General features: G+C 34.3%; 1 protein-coding gene across 1 annotated transcript in view; it reads right to left on the bottom strand.

Moving 5' to 3' along the window:
- The window catches only part of Dally (division abnormally delayed protein), a 244,201-nt gene that overhangs the window by 163,397 nt on the left and 61,429 nt on the right, over positions 1–19,375 (bottom strand). The window contains exons 3-4 of the mRNA XM_071999880.1: positions 9,022–9,592; positions 3,824–4,025 (exon numbers count right to left, since the gene is read on the bottom strand). Coding sequence (XP_071855981.1) covers positions 3,824–4,025; positions 9,022–9,592 — 773 coding nt within the window. The remainder of the gene's footprint in view (positions 1–3,823; positions 4,026–9,021; positions 9,593–19,375) is intronic.

Below are 19,375 nucleotides of genomic sequence, written 5' to 3' on the forward strand. Positions count from 1 at the left end.
TTAATAGAAAATATTTCAATGTTCTTTTTCTTCTGCTTACTTTTACTAGCGGAAAATTTTATTTTCTGGACACTGTGTCGATTTAAGAGCACCTTTCATCGAGTAAGACATTTGACCAGTTGACGGGTTCAGGCTTCCAAGACATCAGTAAATCTTCGCAAAATATGGTCTAGTAACATGTAAAGTCATCGAACGGGATATCAAGCGCAAACTAGCGTTGCATGTCGCACGTTGCACGCTCGTTGAATATGTCCAAACGAGCGTTCACGACGGACTGCTTTCCCTTACGTGATACCTTACGAACTGGGACGTTTTAATCAGCTTTTCCTTACATTTCTTACACGATAACATGCCACTCCCTAGTTGCGCATATCAACTTTTATCGGGATTTTTTAAATTTAGATCGCATTTATTTCCGTAAAAAGAACATCACGACATCGATAACGATATCGGTTTAAACATCATTTCGATCACTGATTTAATTTTAATCGCGCTCTGCATTGACTTTTTATTCATGCATGATGTTGGCACGTATGTAATATAAAATAAAAATAACGTCTTTTGCGAATTTATGGAGTTTTGTTAACAGTTTTCCATAAGTCAAATAATTGAATGCAGTATAAATCTACCGTTTGTTTGAATAATTTAACAGCTCGACGTTTAAATATTTTCTTTATGTTGTCTACTTTTTTATAAATGCTCTTATTGTAAAACAGGATTTTTATGTTAATGTAATAATTATATATAATAAGATGAAATATAGAAATATGATTATTTCAGTCATCTGTATTATTTTTTCAAAAGTATCTAAAAGCTTTCTGCAATGTGTTAAAAGATCGCACATGCCTCTGTGCAATTTTTAATGGCAAACACTTGAAAAATAAAAACAATTTGAAATATCAAAACGATTTTAGTGAATCTTTTATAAAATAACTACCCGAAAAAATGGATCTAAAATTATTAACATATTCATTATCCACAAGTACATGGAAAGTTGAAAAATAATTTTATCAAATGTACCGTCTCCTCAATACATACATATTACTCATTATACGTATATTATATAAAGAAATCAAACAAAACATATTTTATATAAATATGCATAAAATTTTACAAAACAAGTTGTCGTCTGTACCAACACTTTTATCCATCAGCGCATATTCGTAGAAATTAACATTAAAATTGATATCAGCGTATTCACAATGTGTACATCTCTTTTATGTTTTATTTTCTGTATCTTTTATTTCTTTTATCTCGTTCATTTTTTATAACACTTGCATCTTTTTATGTATTTTACGGCAATCTTTTGCACGCTAATAGAGGTTTATTCCAGTAAGAGGAATAAATAATGATAAAAAGAAGAAAAAACGTTTTAAAGGCACTTACCGGAACAAATACTTTCCAAAGCCGTATGCCCTTTTGTATAGAATTTCGCAAACGGTGGAATTCCTTTAAAACGAACAACACGAACTCGAAAATTCGCATAAATTATAGGGTAAGTACCGCGTGAGTCAACAATAATGACCGTTCGAAACGCATCCTTTGGAAAGTTCGGCCTGCGACACGCATACACATAATGCAAGTATATGCGTAGATCGGTTGGTCTGTTCCTAAATTCGAAATTAAACGAGCGAGAGTGTAGTTTCCTGAAAGTTCTCGCGATCATTTATATGAACAGCCCCTAATCCGCGACAGATTTGATATATATGGAGGCCGCAAATTGGTTCCGTCCGTTTCTCTCCTAAATAAAAAGCAAATTTATGGAAATGCATACAATGACGGCGCGGTGAGCATATAATGCTCGTTCCTCGCGTTCCTTCGCCTGCTGGCGCTAATATCAATAACAATGAAAACAAAAATATAGCACGCACATGTCTGCACGCAGGTAGACGCCGTGCCACCGTAGCGATTCGAATCGGGGACTGACAAAACGATCAAAAGAATCGAAAGAATGTCTGCGCCGGTGCTCGAGAAATCGTCTGGAATGGTCCCCACGAGCGGGGACCATTCGTTTATTTTACCAAGTAAACCCGAAAAATTTCTCCAGTTTACCGTTGCGTGGCTTTACTGAATTTCGTTTTTCTTGTATTATTACAACGATTAAAAATATGTCGAATCGACGTAGAAAGTAAATATGAATGTTCGTGAATATCGTTACACTTTCTGATTAAAAGGCGTGATCTTACCGAAAGATCTTTCTATTTCAAATACGTATTTTTCATTCAATCTGATTGCTCTGGCACGTAAAATAAAACCGAGAGAAATAGTTGACTTTTTGTTTAAAATGAAAAGAAGTATAACAGATTTTTCTATCTTTTGTCATTTTTCCTTTAAACTCTAAAAATAAGTTTTAGGCACTCAAAAGATAATATTGCATGCATATTTCCATTACGTAATAGATAAGGAAATTATATTATTATTAATATGTAATTTCATAAGCTGATAGGGAGAACATCTGTCGCATAAACTTTTGAATATCACATAATAAATTATAATGCATATAAGAAACTTTTTGTAAAAGTTTAAAAAATATGCTTCGTTTCAATATATTGGGTTGACAACTAAGTGATTGCGGATTTTGCCAATACCACCTAATGACAAAATCCGCAATCACTTAGTTGCCAATCCAATACTATCCAACAAAGCAAAACGCTCAAAGTATTTGATAAATTACACCATCCGTCTCCGTTCACTTTTGATATAAATATTTTTTGCCCACGCGTTCCATCGGACCTAGTTATCTCGTCATAATTAAGCAATTAGCTCGCTCTGGCTACAAAGTGACAAGAGGAAGACATCGAAAACGCGCAAGTACTTACTTGTTTTATGGCTTTCCCGTGCGTGGAAACGGTTTGTAAAAGGTGAATGTTCTATCGATCGGCGTGATTGTTACAACTGTTATCAACTAAACGTGATCGCACACGGAAACTCTCGTAATAATAGAGTATCAAGAACCAAAGATCGCTATCTTCAAAATGATAATTTATCAGCATGACTGAACGAACGTTTGCAAACTCCGATACAAATAATAACAAATTTCCTGGTAAACAATTCGTCAAACACGTCGTACCTGTACTATCGTGCATTGAATCAATCTCCTTCAACACTTTGCCTTATAATATCAACCGATATGCATAGATAAGTGGCACGAATTATAATTCTGATTCAACAAAGATAGTCTGTATTGAAGGGCTTGAAAGAAAAATGGTACAATGGACAAAATCTTTCATACGAAACCTGTAGGTAAAGTTAAAGTTTAACAGACAAATCTGTATACGTACTTTCACACGTTAAGATATTGTGCGATACAACACTCATATGTTGATAAATCGATTGGAAATAATTCACAAAATTCTTTGGATTAATATGGATATTATCGTTCACAGTATTTACTCGAATATTGGTTTTAAGAAAAATGAAATTGTACCATATTTTTAGAACAGTTTGAATTCTAATATTAATTGCAATTCTTGAGAAAAATGCACTTCTACTACTTTTCTAGTTTAGTTCGAATTCTAACATTACTTTCAATCCTTTAGGCTGAGATATGAGTAATTAGAAAATATATATAATTTGTTCATACTTTCTGTCTGGTACACTGACTTAAATAACTGGCTGTATAATAAAATATAAAGCAGAAGGTAATGATGACAAAAAATTAAAATAAAGTCAGCAATACAAATACGAATTTAAACAGAGGAATATAACGTCAAGGATAAGGATGATGCAAACGTACATCCATTATACGCCAGAGAGAGAAGATTCACCCTGTATATTGGATGAAGATTATACAAGTATTCGAGTTCTTTTGGCGGATACTCACCTTTTCCTCGAGTGCAGGTCCGTTCTCCATCGCGTGCATAATGGCGTCCGAAATGCGGGTGTCCAATTGTCTGACAGCCCTCTCGGCATTCAGACCCAACGGATCCATACGACCGTCGACCGCTACAACGAGCCTCTCGACCGTTTCCACGTACCCGGACCATGCGAGGTCCAGTTCGGATGCTGGCTCTGTCAGACAACCTCTGCAATCAAATTATATATTTTCAGCTCCGATTTTCGTTTCCTTCCATCTTATTTGCCAACTTTTTCCTACGACTCTTCTCGTCACTCTTTACGTTTAACAATAATATACGGCCGGTCACGAAAGTACTTATTTGAATATTTATGATAAAAGGCTTTTATATGAATGTAATATGTATAGTGTGTGTTATATAAAAGATCTTCAAATTTCAGTAGCACCAAATGAGACACGATTGTCACGATTATATTGATATTTGAAAGTAATCTGAAAACGTATAGCTGTTTACTGCTACGAACATATATTTAGTAAAAAATTAGTACAAGGTACAGACAGTCATCTTATGTATGGGTCAACGTGCAATAACCGCGTGTTAAAGATGTTCGCGCTGATTATTGAGGTTTATTAATATAATGGATAATTATTGTGTAAATATTTTGTCATCTCTGTAAAATATATACTCGTAGTAAATATCTTGTAATTTTTTTAACTCGACATTTGAAAAATATTTTAGTGTCTCGGGAATAGTTTGGGACTTGTTCTCAACGTATAATGATCAGACGTTACGATTTATCGCGTTATTAACAGAGCTAATATCTTACTCTATTCGCGTTACAGTTATTTTTTCTCTTTTCTATTTACGTACATTTATCTATCAATTAATCTACCATGTAAGATAGATATCTGTGATGAAGAAAAATAAATGCGATATGTATTGCCTATAAACGTGAAATATCACCAATGGTAAAAGAGATAAGTACTTAGAATTTCTATCATTTATAAAAATATAAATAATCTGGAACAATTATTTCTACAAACAAATATTATGTAATGATGTTATCGATAGAAATAAATATTACTTTAACGGAGCAACCGATCGAGTATAGAATTTTATATAAAATCTGGCAACACAAACTGATAGAGAAATAAAAATCGCCGATGCAATTTGTTAACAATACATTCGTTATTTTCGTTAATTATTTTCATACATGAAAAATTTCCAATATAATATCACGAATTTATGTTTTTTTAAATCTCGCATTTCATTTACTTATTAATGTTCCATTGTATTTTATTAGCATATTATTCTCCTGACATTAAACATTTATTTATCGAGATCCCTAGATTTCAAATTAAAATCAATTGTATCAATATACGCAAAAAGATTGCATCTTTTTTTCATATAATCAAGCAACATTCCGATTATAAGAAATTAAAGCAATAAACTTTACAAACTTTAATATTGTAAACTATGATTCTATGTACTCATGTGCAGAACATTACACAATGATACTAGTTTTCGGAAGTACGCGATAGACATAAGTAAAACTTTGACAAAAAGTATTGTACTCGGATGAATATAGTCAGGCGTACCTTTCTTTGAAAAGTGTGTTTGCTTGCATAACCAACTACTCTTCAAAGTTCCAAGTAAAGCAATTACAAGTTTCCGCATGTCTGCATCTAGTTATACCAATATGTCACGGAGAAATATTACTTCAAGAACGCTGTGACATCTTGTTTAATAGTACAAATCATTTCTTATCATCATCATGGTCATCGTTTGGCTATATTCAACGAGGAAAATGAGGCTTTCTATTTTAAGCTAATCAAATGTACATACTCGAATGATTTACGAATCCACGAAACAGTTGTTATTTATTAGTAGACTGCTGACATTTGTACAAATTCTTACGTTTTAAAAAGTAAGATTAAAAATCCTTTGCCTTCGATGTTCGAGCATGCGTAAAATATTACATTACATATTTCGCAACTTTCGTTACTATAATTAACATTTATTTCGAGTTTAGATATGTTCTCATATTAAAAACAGGCTACTCCATCGATGGATTTCATAAAATCGAGAAAAACGAAGATTAGTACGAAAATTAGCCATAACGCAATTTCCCAAATCGGAAAGAGACACAATGAAATCATTTTCGACACAATTTCAAAACGCATTTTGGTTCACAGCCACGTGATCTGCGTATATTTAGATCTCGAGTGAGCGACCAGTGGTTTCATAGGACGTGGATGGCAAAAGAATCACCATAATCCTAGTAATCCGGAAGCTAATCGATCGAACTAATTACCTTTATTTACAATTCACATCTCACGATTTTAAACAAATTCATTTCCTCTTCTTTGTATAGCAAAAATTTCTAGCTTATCTATTTATCGGTCTGGTACTATTTTTCAGATATTTTATACTCGTTTTCTTGTTTACTTACAATATATTTGTATTAATGATGATTAAATTACAAATTAAATTAAATTAATTTATATGAATAAATTAATAATAAAATAAATAAATATAATTAATAAATAATAATATAAAATTTATAATTATAATAAAAGTAATTAATAAAATTTGTAAATTAATATATAAATTAAATTAAGGTATAATGAATTATTTTGCGTATTTTTATTGTTATAATTTATTTAAATATACTACTTTGAATTTTATAAGCTCGAATAAAAAGATTCTAAATAAAACATTTTTTATTGAATTGTATAGATTCGTCCTGTTTTTATATTTCCTATATAAACAAGAAAACTAGGCAAATATATATATTACGATCTAACATCTGTTTACAATGCAATAAATTACCACGATGAAATATTTTAAAAAATACAACGAGATTATAAATATCTGCGGAAACTACGATTTTGCAAAAACAAATTGAACCTCAACTCGATAAATTTAGATACTGAATATTTCACGTTTAATATCTAATCGAACGCTGTGAAATATCGCGAGATGAATTGCTTCGAACGTCAAAATTTTTATTTCGTTGTTTAAACAAAGTTAAAGTTTTCAGTGTTGCATATATTCGTTCTATGGATACGTGTAAGGAAATGTACAACTAAAGTGCACAAAAGTGTAAAGCGCGAGAACTTAAAATTAACCTTGAAGTTAAATTGGCCAGACAACTCAAGGTATTTCTACAAATATCAGTCCATACACGAGGAAATGGCTCATCAAAGGTGATAAAAGAAAGCGAAAGTAACCGATGTCAACGTAGAATATAGAGTGAGTCGTTAAGGTTAAAAGAAGCGCGTAAAAGAAGGAGTCTATATTCATTTTTTTCATAAATTTTCATTCGCGAATTTAATAAAAATTTATATCACGAACGGTTTGTAGAGTTAAGTAAAATAAAATAACGGTATTAAGATAATAAACATAAAAATTACATAATTACAAAAATATTTAAAAATTACGTTTTTAAACATTCTAATTCTAATTCTTATTATAATCCTAATCCTAGGTAAATTATCATAAAACGAAAGAATCAACATCGAAAGAATCAAAAATTTAAACTTCAAACTTTGATAAAGAAGAATATGCCATACTTATTAATTAATTGAAAATAGATTAAGATATTAAAATATAACTAAATAAGTAATTCATCCGCCAATACTTTTCCGCAATAAATTTTTTTGTAACAAGCGTAAAATTTTATAACATTAAATGGCAGGTAAGAAAATCTTTAAAACAAAATAAAGAGTCTCTAGACATCGTCCAGATATTTCATATACAAATTAGTGCTTCGCCATCTCAGATTTAAAAAGTTCTTCGAAGCTCCCGAGCTTATCACGATTACATAAAACTCCGGATGATGTAACATGTACGATCATTTTATGCAACGAATTAAACGTGCAGGAGACATTTTATTCCACGCTTGAATAAACTTTGAATGAATTTCGCCGTGAATAGTAGAGTTCATTTCCGAGTTTAGATGGTTTGACTTGTTAAACGCGATCCCACGATGATTACGCGAAATTTCAGTAATTATTAATCGAGTGTAGGCAGATTAGAATCAACATATTCAACTGATGTTTACGTTGCATCAAGCGGTTGTCAACATTTATATTATTGTAAGTACACAATTCGAAATTGCTACGCAATAGCAAGCGTTTCACCTAATTTAGAATTTGAAAAATAGTCGTGTTTAAACTACAACTTCAAAAATGATAATTACGTATATATCAACTTGTTTCATAGGTAATGTTACGTCTGTATATGTATAGTGACTCATGAAAATATTCGAACATTGATCACAGGAAATTTTTATAGTTATTACATTGGAAAAATTTGAAATCAATCCGGAAGAAATGTTTAAAAATTACAAGATACTTGTTGCAAATATACACTTGGTAAATGTATATGGTAAATGCTTGATATTCAGCGCGAACAGTGCTTTTACACATATGATTAATGCCAAGGACTGAAGCTTACTAGCATAATGAATAACTGACTGTTCTAATATTAGATATAGTTTGATGATCTACGCGAAGTACGCGCAATAAATATCTTAGAACTTCTATACATTATCTGTATGTATTTTCAAATTCGTTTCAAATTTTATTAGTAGAATCAGGATAGTAGTCGCGTATCACTAAAGCGCTGATAAAATTTCAAGATACTTTATATAACATAGAATATAGAACATAGAAAAAAAGTAATAATATGGCTTTCCAATTTTATATTTCTTCTTAAAATCTAATTCGTCACTTAAACTTCTTTAAATTTTTGCATAAAATGTACGTAAACTGATAGTGTTATCTGTGAAGAAAGGTGAATGTAAGAGGAAAACAAACAATTCAATTGAATTTAATATATATTATGAAAATAAGTCATTTCTAGAATCAAAAAAGAGTAACACTTTGATATCAAAGATAAATAGATAAAGCAAATTCTTCTGTTTATATACAAAAATCGCTTATATATTTTTTTCACGATGTGTACTCGCTATGTACCCGTTGTGAGAAGAGAAAATAATGCGCGAAACATTCGTATTGCTCCAGAAATTCACGGTCATCCGACGCAATTCTCGCCACCATAGGCGTCCTGTTTTTAAAGTCGTACACATTGAAACGATTCCCACAGGGCCGCAGCTACGTGACAATGACTAATGCGATTGAAAATTAACAAAGGCCGCGGTGAATAGGCCGACCTATGAGGCTTAGATAATTACCAGAGTTGGAAACACGGTGCTCACCTCATGACATTAGTGCAGAATCCGCTGCAGGGCCTGACAGAGGGACCAATGCCCTGGCACCTGGGACAATAGGTCATCCTGAGCAGTGCACCGTAGCAAGCTTCCTGCTGAGGACTGGTACCGGAAAACAGCACGCTGTCGGTTCTATCCAAGACCGTTTTGCCAAGAGTCAACGCCTGAACGAGTACCCGCGTCGCTTCCAAGCTTTTGCTCACCGATTTCGCCACCTGTTTCGGTATATCTCCGAATGGTTGAATTTCATCCATAGTTTCATACAAACAGGTCTTGAATTTTTCTGTGAAATCTTGCTCGTATTGATGAGGATTCACCGCGTTGTGATACGCGATAGGGAACAGTTTGGTGAAGAATTCGATGAACCGTTCCTGAAGCATATCGCGAGTCAGCGGTTGCTGCAAGGTGTCCGGCGTGTTACTCGGTGACACGTAATCGACCATCGCCTGGTACAACGCTTTTATCGAGGGCCTGCTCAACACCGCCATCGTGCGATACACTTGATCGAACAGGGTTAAGGTTTTGTTCTCCGACTGTCTCGCCAACATCGTCACCGTTTCTGCAAAACAAAAACATCCGAGATTAAAGCAGACCTGCGTCGTGGCCTAAGAAACAAATTTATAGCCTCGTTTAGATTACTGAGCCGAGTCGTACAAAATGTTTGTGGTGAAATTTGACAAAAAATTCCTGGTAGTCTTTTTGCGAAATTAGTATTTAGAGACCGCATGGGGATAATACAATAGATCTGTTCTTGTTAACTTTCTTTTGCTTCTAGTATATATGCGGTGACTAAAAAAAAATATGGCAACATGAAACAGTTGAAAAAGGGAATAGTCTGAGCGAGTTGAAGATATAAATTTTTCGGATATAGGCAACAAATGTATGTTTTGTGAAAAAGGAATAACATTAGTTTAGTTGGTATATTAATTGAACTTATTTGATATTCTACATTAATATGCAAAACTGCATAACTGATTCTATTAATATTTTTTCAATGCTTAGGAGGTTAACAACATACTAGAGTTTTAAATTGCTTTTCTATTAAAGACAACAAATATGACTTATCATGTTCTCCACCTGTAACCTTCGTCTAATATCGTTATACTGATGAATTTAATAAATCGTGTAATTAAAAATATTTAATGGTAAATTCTGTAATGAATTTTTCCAAGTTGTGTTTGTAGATTTCTAAAATATTCAATCTTGTAGCGATAAAACAATTTTGTACGGAATAAATGATGATCAGATGATGATTGCACGGTAAATGTAATCAAATAGAATGTTCCAGCAAAGGTTTGATATTTTTCTAAATATCTAAATGTTTTCCTTTGATTGCTGTATTTAATGTCCTAGCAATGATATTTATCTGAAATTACATTACGGTGTAACTCTATAGATACTCATATTATTCATACCGAATAAACTGTCTAAAAGACAGATATTTATCAAAAAGAAACACTCACGGATGTTGATTAATAATACGTATGAACATCTTTATCTCGATAAACGTATAATTATGTGTTGTAATAATTATGTTGTAAACAAAATGTTACATGAATGTTGTTTACTTTTGCAAGTTATCAAATAATTGTTGATGTAATGTAAATAAAAATAAATAATGTTAATGTAAATAAATATATTTAATAATATAAGAAATATTTCTCTTTTTATCTCTACGTTTCAATTGTACGAATACTTTCGTCTCCCACGGTACGTGCACGCAGGAACGTTTAGTGTGAAAAAGCTAGTATGTCAATGGATTAATATGCCGCGACAAAAGATAATAAATTTCTTTCTAACGAAGATATAATAGGTGGAACGACGTAGTGCTTATTCTCGGATTTTCTATAGTCGTTTTCTCGTTACTGTGTGTTCGCCGATAAGGATTTAGAAAAATGTGTATACGTATGTACATTGGATATTAATGACGTAGTTACAACGTATACAGAAAAATACACTGTGATATTACAGGAAGGAAGAAAAATCGCGAACGAGGCGCGGCAATTTTGCACAGAAGAAAATCTCGCATTTATCGGTAGGGTACATCGATCGTAAAAGTATGGCAACAGCAGTAACAAGTTCCTTGAAGCTGGGAATTACAAGGGTGAGAAGATTTTATAGTTGGCGCAACAGCGTGTACATCGTAAAGATGAGGTAATAACATTAACGAGAACGTTTACCGAAGTAATCGGAATTTATTGAGACGAAATAACTCTTGTAATTGCTAGTACATTAGACAATAGGATCTAAAAATATTGTAACGACGGTAACTCGGGTTCCTAAAACAAGATGCTACTCTTTATTTCCGATGAATGAGCTTTATATTTTGACACGTTCATCGTCATTCCTGATAATTGAGGTATCGTTCGTTGGAAAGATTCTGTTTTCCCTGTTAGATTATATGTTTTTTTCATAAACGCAGTTGTGAAAACTTTCTATTCCCCTGCTTAAAAAGCACAGGATATCTTCTATACTCAATAAAATTTTGATACCTAGTATGGATTATGAATTTTAAATTGTATGCATTTTCTATTAAATGTATTAATAGCAAATTAAATATATAATGATAAATTTGGTTTTATAGCAAACGAAATTAAATGAATTATTACGCCATTTTATGGGAAATTATTTTTAATTTTAAAGCGAATATAATAGTTGCTCTAATACTTTCGTACAAGAATGTATGGATATCGTTATTCTGAACTATCAAATATATCATAATGAAATCTTTCGAATTCAATGGAGTATTAACACAAAAAGTTTTGTATAAATTCATTGAAATACTTTCAGGTGTATCTAAATTAGAATTATGAAACTAGTGTCTCTTTTCAAAGAAAAGTATTACAAAGTTCATATTTAATTTATTGTTTTTACAATACGAAAATCCATGTAAATTTTCAATGTTAAAACCGCATCTTCGATCATTTCAGATATCGCGCATAAATAAATTAAGTAAGTAAACAAACTTGCACTTTCGGTTTATTATTTCTATAGCATCTCTTTGAAGATACATTAACAGAGAAAATAATGTTCAAAAAGCCTTGAAAATATAATCCTATTCTAAGCGACAGAAGATACAGCGCAGACGTTCGTTGTGCATAGTGCTGCAGGAAAGCGGAATATAATTATAGAAAATGACAGAATTATCGATGAGCTTAAAATAAAAATTGTACACCGAAACGTTATTTTATTTAAATAAAATAGAAATTCATAGACTTCGTATGTATAAGAATAATAAATATGCAAATTATTTTTCGACCATGTTTCGTGTCTAGTCGAACAAAAGGAAAGTTAATTTAAAAATACCAGCATCGCTGTGTACAAATTTTTTCGCGTGTGAGTAAATTCGATTAGACGCAGACATTACAAACAACAACTCCAAACAACTAACTTTCAACGAATCCATCGCTAACAAGATTTTTTCGACGTACGATTGTTTGGATTTCGATCGGTTTTCCGATACAGTAGACTCGCAGACGCGACACGACGTTCGTGTGCGCTAGTTGGTGAGCAAATCCAGTGAAAATGCTGTCCAAACATCAAACAAGCAGACGCTGGAAAACTCCATGGATACCTATGAATTTGTTCGCGTCTAGAGTCACGGGTAGCAAAAACAAATATCAGGCTATTACAGCAACCATCGAAGAATAATGGACTTGGTCCGCGCGATGTAAACCAGAGAGGACCATCTCGTAGCCTTCAGACGATGACTAACGTAAGAACAAATTGCCGACGCACAGACCTGGGACCTAGTAACATTCCTTTCGTCTTCTTTCTCCTGCTCCTTCGCCGCAATCGACTCGCGATCTGGTCCTCGAAATACCTCGCGAAGAAGGAAATCGCCGGTAGAAGGAGAATAATGGAACAGGAGGAAGAACGCAAAAGAAGAAACAAAAGCGACAGAAGGAAGAAGTGATGAGAAGGGAAAGCAGGAGAAACGAACGATTGAAGGAACGGAACACGTCGGAAAGAAAAAGGAAAAGAATACAGGGGAAAAGAGAATCGTCGCGATGTCTACTATCCTGGCTCGACCAGAGCATCGGTGCCCAGTTCTTCCAGCACCTCATCGTCTTCCTCTGTCTCTTCTACTCTTTCTTCCGAAAGGCTTCTTTTACCTACGTACGATTTCAGCGCTTCTCTCCTCCATCTCCTACTCCTGATCCGCTTGGTCGCTACGGCGCGTCTCGTCCTGAGGCACTTGAGGCCATTCCGCGGCACAGAGGAGAGAGCTTCGGCATTCCTCTCGCCGGTCATTTTATTTTAGCGCCACCGTGTGGGAGAGAGCCCTTTTATCTCTATCTTTCTTACTCTCTCTGTCTCTCTCATTCTTTCTCTTTGTCTCTGTCTCTCCTTTTTTTCCTTTCTGCTTCTCTTTCTTTCGCATACTCTCGGTTCACAGAGCTTCGCTCGGCGTCCTCTTTTGTCCCACACTGTCTACTCTCGCTTCTCTTCTCTTTGGATTCTACATCCACGCCGAAGTCTCTCCTACCCTCCGGTTCGGAGGCTCGTTCGTGCGAGGCCGATGGACGGCGATGCTGGTGTGCTTGCATGATATCCGATGGTGGCCATGTTGCGGAGCACGGAGGGGGTGCAAAAGGTACGTGGGAACTGTACCACGCAACTTGGTCGTTGCCGGACCAGCCTCAGACCGAACAAAATTTTAACCGCTTTATGTCCGAACCCGAGGAACTGCCCGTCGTTTCGGACACGTTCGTTCACGATAGCCAGGAATGATTTATCACTTTATTTCAGGAATTCTCGGCACAAATTGCGCGTACACGTACAGATAAAAAGTGGATATTTTTTAAGTAAGGGAATTTTTAATTTCTATCGTGCAAAATAACACGTGAGATCGTAGTTCTCGATTTGATTGTTAAACATTACTAGAATTTGTTTTTGTTGACGAAGGTGCCACTTGAGATGTAGAAACTTGTTTCTATGAGTGTCTTTTATAATATACAACAGTGCAGAACGCCGTGGCATGATTTTATTACAATAAAAGAAAAAGCATTGTTATTTAATATGGCAATACATAATAGATTGTTCCATCGTTTCTATTTACTTTTATGGTTACTGTAAACACATTTATTGTAGTTTAAATGTAACAAATAGATTTTGGTAATTTTCATAATGCGATAGATGGCTGGGTTAGCTAAAATCACTGTAAAATTACAGGCTGTGTCAAGCAACTGACAAGTCTTTAATATAACTAAACGTACAAAAATCTGGAAATATATATAATTAAAATTATTCAACACTGTCTATGATATTATACTTTTTTATAATGTCGTTTACTTATTTTACGTATAATTTATTTACATTTTTATTATCAATATATCATCAAGCAATGTCTATTTGTATTCATATCGAATTACTTCTTCTGCTTTCAGAATTTAATCTATTAGACGATCGATGCTTATTAATATTCAGAATTTTCGAACTACTTCTTATACATGGAACAAAAATATTAGAATACATAGCATTAACCTCAACCATAACGCTCGATTTATTCTTCAGACTGACCCCCTATTTGAATAGTTTTGGACGTTACCGCTTATTCTATTCTTATTCATGCTATCCAGTGAATTCCGCCTGTGCCGTTATACGTGCATTTCTAAAGAACAAATGTGGAACGGACGCAACGTAGATATGTGTAAATCGACTCTAATTGTAACATTACTGCATGCATATGTATATGCTTGTAATACAAGAGTCTCGTGTTTATTAGGGTATACGTAATATATATGTATGTATAATGTATATGAGTACACTGGCCCACGGAAGTATTTGAACACTTGCCATAGACAATTTTTAGGTCCATACTGCATACGCCATATATTCATTAGTTTCACAAAGCGACACAACTGTGATAATTATACTAATCAATTTAGGAAACTAATCTGATAATGCGTAGATAGGAATATACAAACGTATATTTCATAAAAAATTAGTATAAGCGTGAGTAGTCATCTTAAATATGTAATAAGTATCAAGTATGGTCCCACTGAATATTGAGATTTATTAATACGTATAATGAATGTTAGACAAAATGATTTAACTGTTTACTTTTGTCATTTCTGGGAAATATAATATACAAATATATACCTGTAATAAATATCTTACTCGCTAAATATTTGGATATCTAACACCTGCACTATCTATTTGCAGACTAATTTTCTAACTTTACCGATACAATCCTGATAGATGGTTCTCATAACAGTGCCAATGAAATTTCAAAACGTTTCACATATCTAATATTTATGATATATTCATAAAAGTTGTCTACCAGAATGCTTTCACGAGCCTGTGTATATGTACATTATTATGTAGATGAAGATAGAGCAGGTGCATGTTGCGAGTAGGCAGCGTGTAAGGGTAGCGCACGGGTACTGTAGACTAGCGTAGGCCGTAGATTGTGAGAAATGACATTTTTCTGAAGTAGGTGAGCGGCACGGCTGAGCTTAATTACGATGCGTAAAATAGACAGAAAGAAAGAAGAGCTGCTTCGAGAGTTAGACAAGGTGCTCTTATCCGTTTCAAGTGGAGTTAAAGAGTGGCGAACACGTCCTCTACTCGATGACAAGAGGGAATAATTATTACTGAGACACTTATCTGTGGTCTTCTAACAGCATGCTCAATAACGATTATTATTAGGCTAATTAATTATCCATTATCAAAGCCTGGCGAAAATCTAATTTTCGTTGCCATTAGGGTCCGCTCTTGGCACCGTACTCGATAAGATTAAAATTAATAGGATTATGCGCGAATTACATACAATTAGAGCATTTTCATTCGCTTGGTACATCTCGGCATCTTAGGATCGAACAGCGTTAAACATTCGTTAAAAAACTGCTCTAACAGTTACCATGTGTAAATACTCGTATATCGTGTGTTAATATTGCTTACACATAGACAAATCTTAATATTCAGAATATAACAGATTTCCTTCGAATAATAGTAATTTTAATTCTTAAAATCTTTTCTTTCTCTACCATAAATATAATCAATGGTTCTAGATGTTGATCAATTATACCAATAAATTCTCTCGAAAGGATCCTTCTAATATAAAAAACACAAAAAATCATCCAAATTGTACTAAATATCAGCAAGCGACTTATGGCGAGCAGTATCTACCAGCGAAAACGTCGATATATTCGAAAACTTGCCTCGAACAAAACACAAAGCAAAAACATGTAAGCGCATGTATACAACGTTGTATACCCGGCGCGAGTCTCGGACATCTGGCCACCAGACGAGAAGTTGGCGCGTTAAAGTTGACGGAACCGATGTTAATTAATTCATTGATTCGTCGGCGAAACCTGTTCCGCCGAACGTGAACAACCACGAACGAATCGTAACGCCCACGCAAGACTAGGTGGGCGCGGCGCACAGCGTCGCGTCAAACGCGAACGCTTCGACGCCGAGGGAATCGAAAACGCGTGACCCGCGCGCGCCACGTCGCGATAAACATCTCGAACTCGCGGTAGAAACGCGTTTTCCGCGAGTATCGGAAATAGAACGGGCCAGAGACGAAAGCCTAGAGACTAGTAGGTTGCCGAGGCAACGACACGCGCGTACATGACTTTCGTGTCCTCTTCCTCTCTGCTCTCGCTTTTCTTTCTTTCGCTTTCTTCTTCGTAGTGTCTCTCTGCCTTTACGCCGAGAGCCACATCCTCTATTTTTCTACCGTGTGAAATTACTATACGTCGCGGCGAATATACTCACCCGACGACCATACGTCCGACTGTGAAGTCATGCACCACGAAAATCACAGAGATACGCGAAATAACGAGTCTAGGTGCGCGTCGCGGCTTCTCCCTGCTTTCCTAGTGTTCCTTTTTGCTCTTTCTCTTTCTCACTAACCATCTCTCTTTCTCTCTCTGTCGTTCTTTTGCAGTGCTAAAGAAATTCAACTAGTCGCTGTATAAACATGCACGCATATGCACGTATGTAAGTACGAGCCCGAACTCGTCGTCGGCTCCGCAATTCACCGTGCGATTTTCTCCGAGATGCCAACTCCGAAACCGAGGTCGGAGCTCTGACTTCCAACCAGACCGCGCGTTGTGGTTTACTAAATATATTTTCTCTTCATTTTATCGTAAACCGTATATGTTGCATGTCCGGTGTATATTTCACTTTCTTTCCTTACCTCTTTTTTTCTCCTTCCTCTCCTTTTTCTTTGTTTTTTGGCATTTTTATGTTTCGTTGCTTCTGTAAACCGTCAAGAAGCATATGTTGTGGAAAGTTTATTGCACGCGTTTGAAAAGATACAGCGAAATCGATGACTCTGCTCTTTGTTGATACATTGTTTCGTTTATATTATGGCTTCGTCATCTTTACGCGTTTTAATTTGTTAACACCTTTGACCTTATCCTACACGAGCCAAACAAAATTCATTCGTTTGATCTATGAACGTACTATATATATGTCGAAAGAAATTTCATCGTTGTGTTCTGTAAATGCTTATATGTGTTCGATGAAATTTATATTCTGTTACATTTTTAAGACGCGAAATTTATAATATACATGTTATATTCGACCACTTCTTGGAATTTCGAATAAAGAGACTTCAAGACTTCACGTGGTATTAAACTCAATCCTACAAACTTTATCTATTTCCATAATCGGAAAACTTCTGCTAGAAAAAGTCTCATTTTTAGAGTCGCGCCTATACTCAAAAGGAACGCCGAAAATTCTGAGTTTAATGAAATTTGGTGTATACATAGCGCAGATTGAGGTATGCAAAGAACAGTTTTTTTCCTGCGAAAAATCACTTTCAGCAGGTAAAATCCATCCGAAAGTTTCTATATTTTTTCATTTTACGAACAACGGTACAACACAGAAAAAAGTTTTAATATAAATTGTTTAACTTATTCTGCCCCATGTATGCAATTGCAGAAATTTCTCTACAATACGTAATTTTAAAATCAGTAGCTTCTCGTATCATTTTAAATAGAAGTGCTTACGTTTCAGGAAAATATCTTCGGACATACTAATACATAAATACAAACTGAGCTTTTTCAGAATACGTACAGGAGAAATATCATAGTACTGATTTTTGTTATAAAAAAATCTTTATCCTCCGACATAATTTTTAAACGGTAGGCAAAACTCGTGCTCTCGCAAACAGTAATTATCTCACTTTTTGATTACGCTGACGCAGTACATTTTATTCGAACGTCATTTACGCTTGCATTCAAAGAATACAAATTGCTTGCCTTCGATTCTCTTTCGACATCCATAAATTCGATCACGTCTCCACTTATGTATTTCCATACATCCGGTTGACTAACTATGCAACAACGTTTTATCTATCATTTTTGTTACATAACATTTAAAAAATGTAAGATTCTGTGCAAAAGTCTGAGTATTACCTAAATAATGTTTTATGAATGAATATAAGGGTACTTGGTATTATTTTAATATTTCTTCTATTTGTTAAAAAATATTTGATCTGCGAGTTTAATATCCATTTTTTAAATATCTAATTATAATTAGCGTTTTAAATAATTCCTACCTTTGTGTTGCCTTTTATCTCTTCCACGCACGCATACAATGCTGTCGGCTAATTTTTCAATAAACCCGTTCCCATGAATCGATCACTTCGATTATTCTGTGTATAAAAGTATAAGTGGTAGACGATTAAGAATTAAATAGTTCACGAGATATTTCAACTTTCTTCATAATCTTTTATTCATACTTTTAATTTCGATCTCTATCACCCTATATTCTCTACGTTTTAATATATTTTGAAAATTTACTTCAAAGATATAATTTCCCCAAATTATATGCCGAGGTTCTCAAAATAAAAATCGGTGAACATATTCTTCTCTAATCATACGATATGTCACTTTTTCAAAAACATTCTACCAAGAAACTTGTAATAGCAACAACAAGTAAGTACGTACCACGATTTTATTGCATGCACATGAAAAAGACTAATCAGAGCAATGGATACGCTTTGAAAGGAAAATCGGAGACCATAAGCTCAATCGGAGTACCAATGAAACAGTTTGCGAAAGCGATATATAAAATCTGTGATGCGATCATAGTTTCAAACTACTAGTTGGTGGTAGCTTGGAAACACAGTGCTACAACTGGAAGTCCACCGAACGACAGAATTGCAACGTATAATTTAAACTGATCACATGCAAACATCTGCGCATCGTAACAGATCATTAACTTGCATACACATTTGTTCACGTCGAGGAAAGTTTCTTTGTAAGATTCTCCATAAAGCGAGCAATTGTCTGAAGAACAAAAAACCATGGAACATCGAGGTAATTTTATTCGAGTTGTCATGCAAAGGATTATCCACCTTTGACTTAGAGTGCTCCACAGA

Source organism: Bombus fervidus, chromosome 3 (assembly GCF_041682495.2).
Source record: "Bombus fervidus isolate BK054 chromosome 3, iyBomFerv1, whole genome shotgun sequence".
Taxonomy (NCBI): domain Eukaryota; kingdom Metazoa; phylum Arthropoda; class Insecta; order Hymenoptera; family Apidae; genus Bombus; species Bombus fervidus.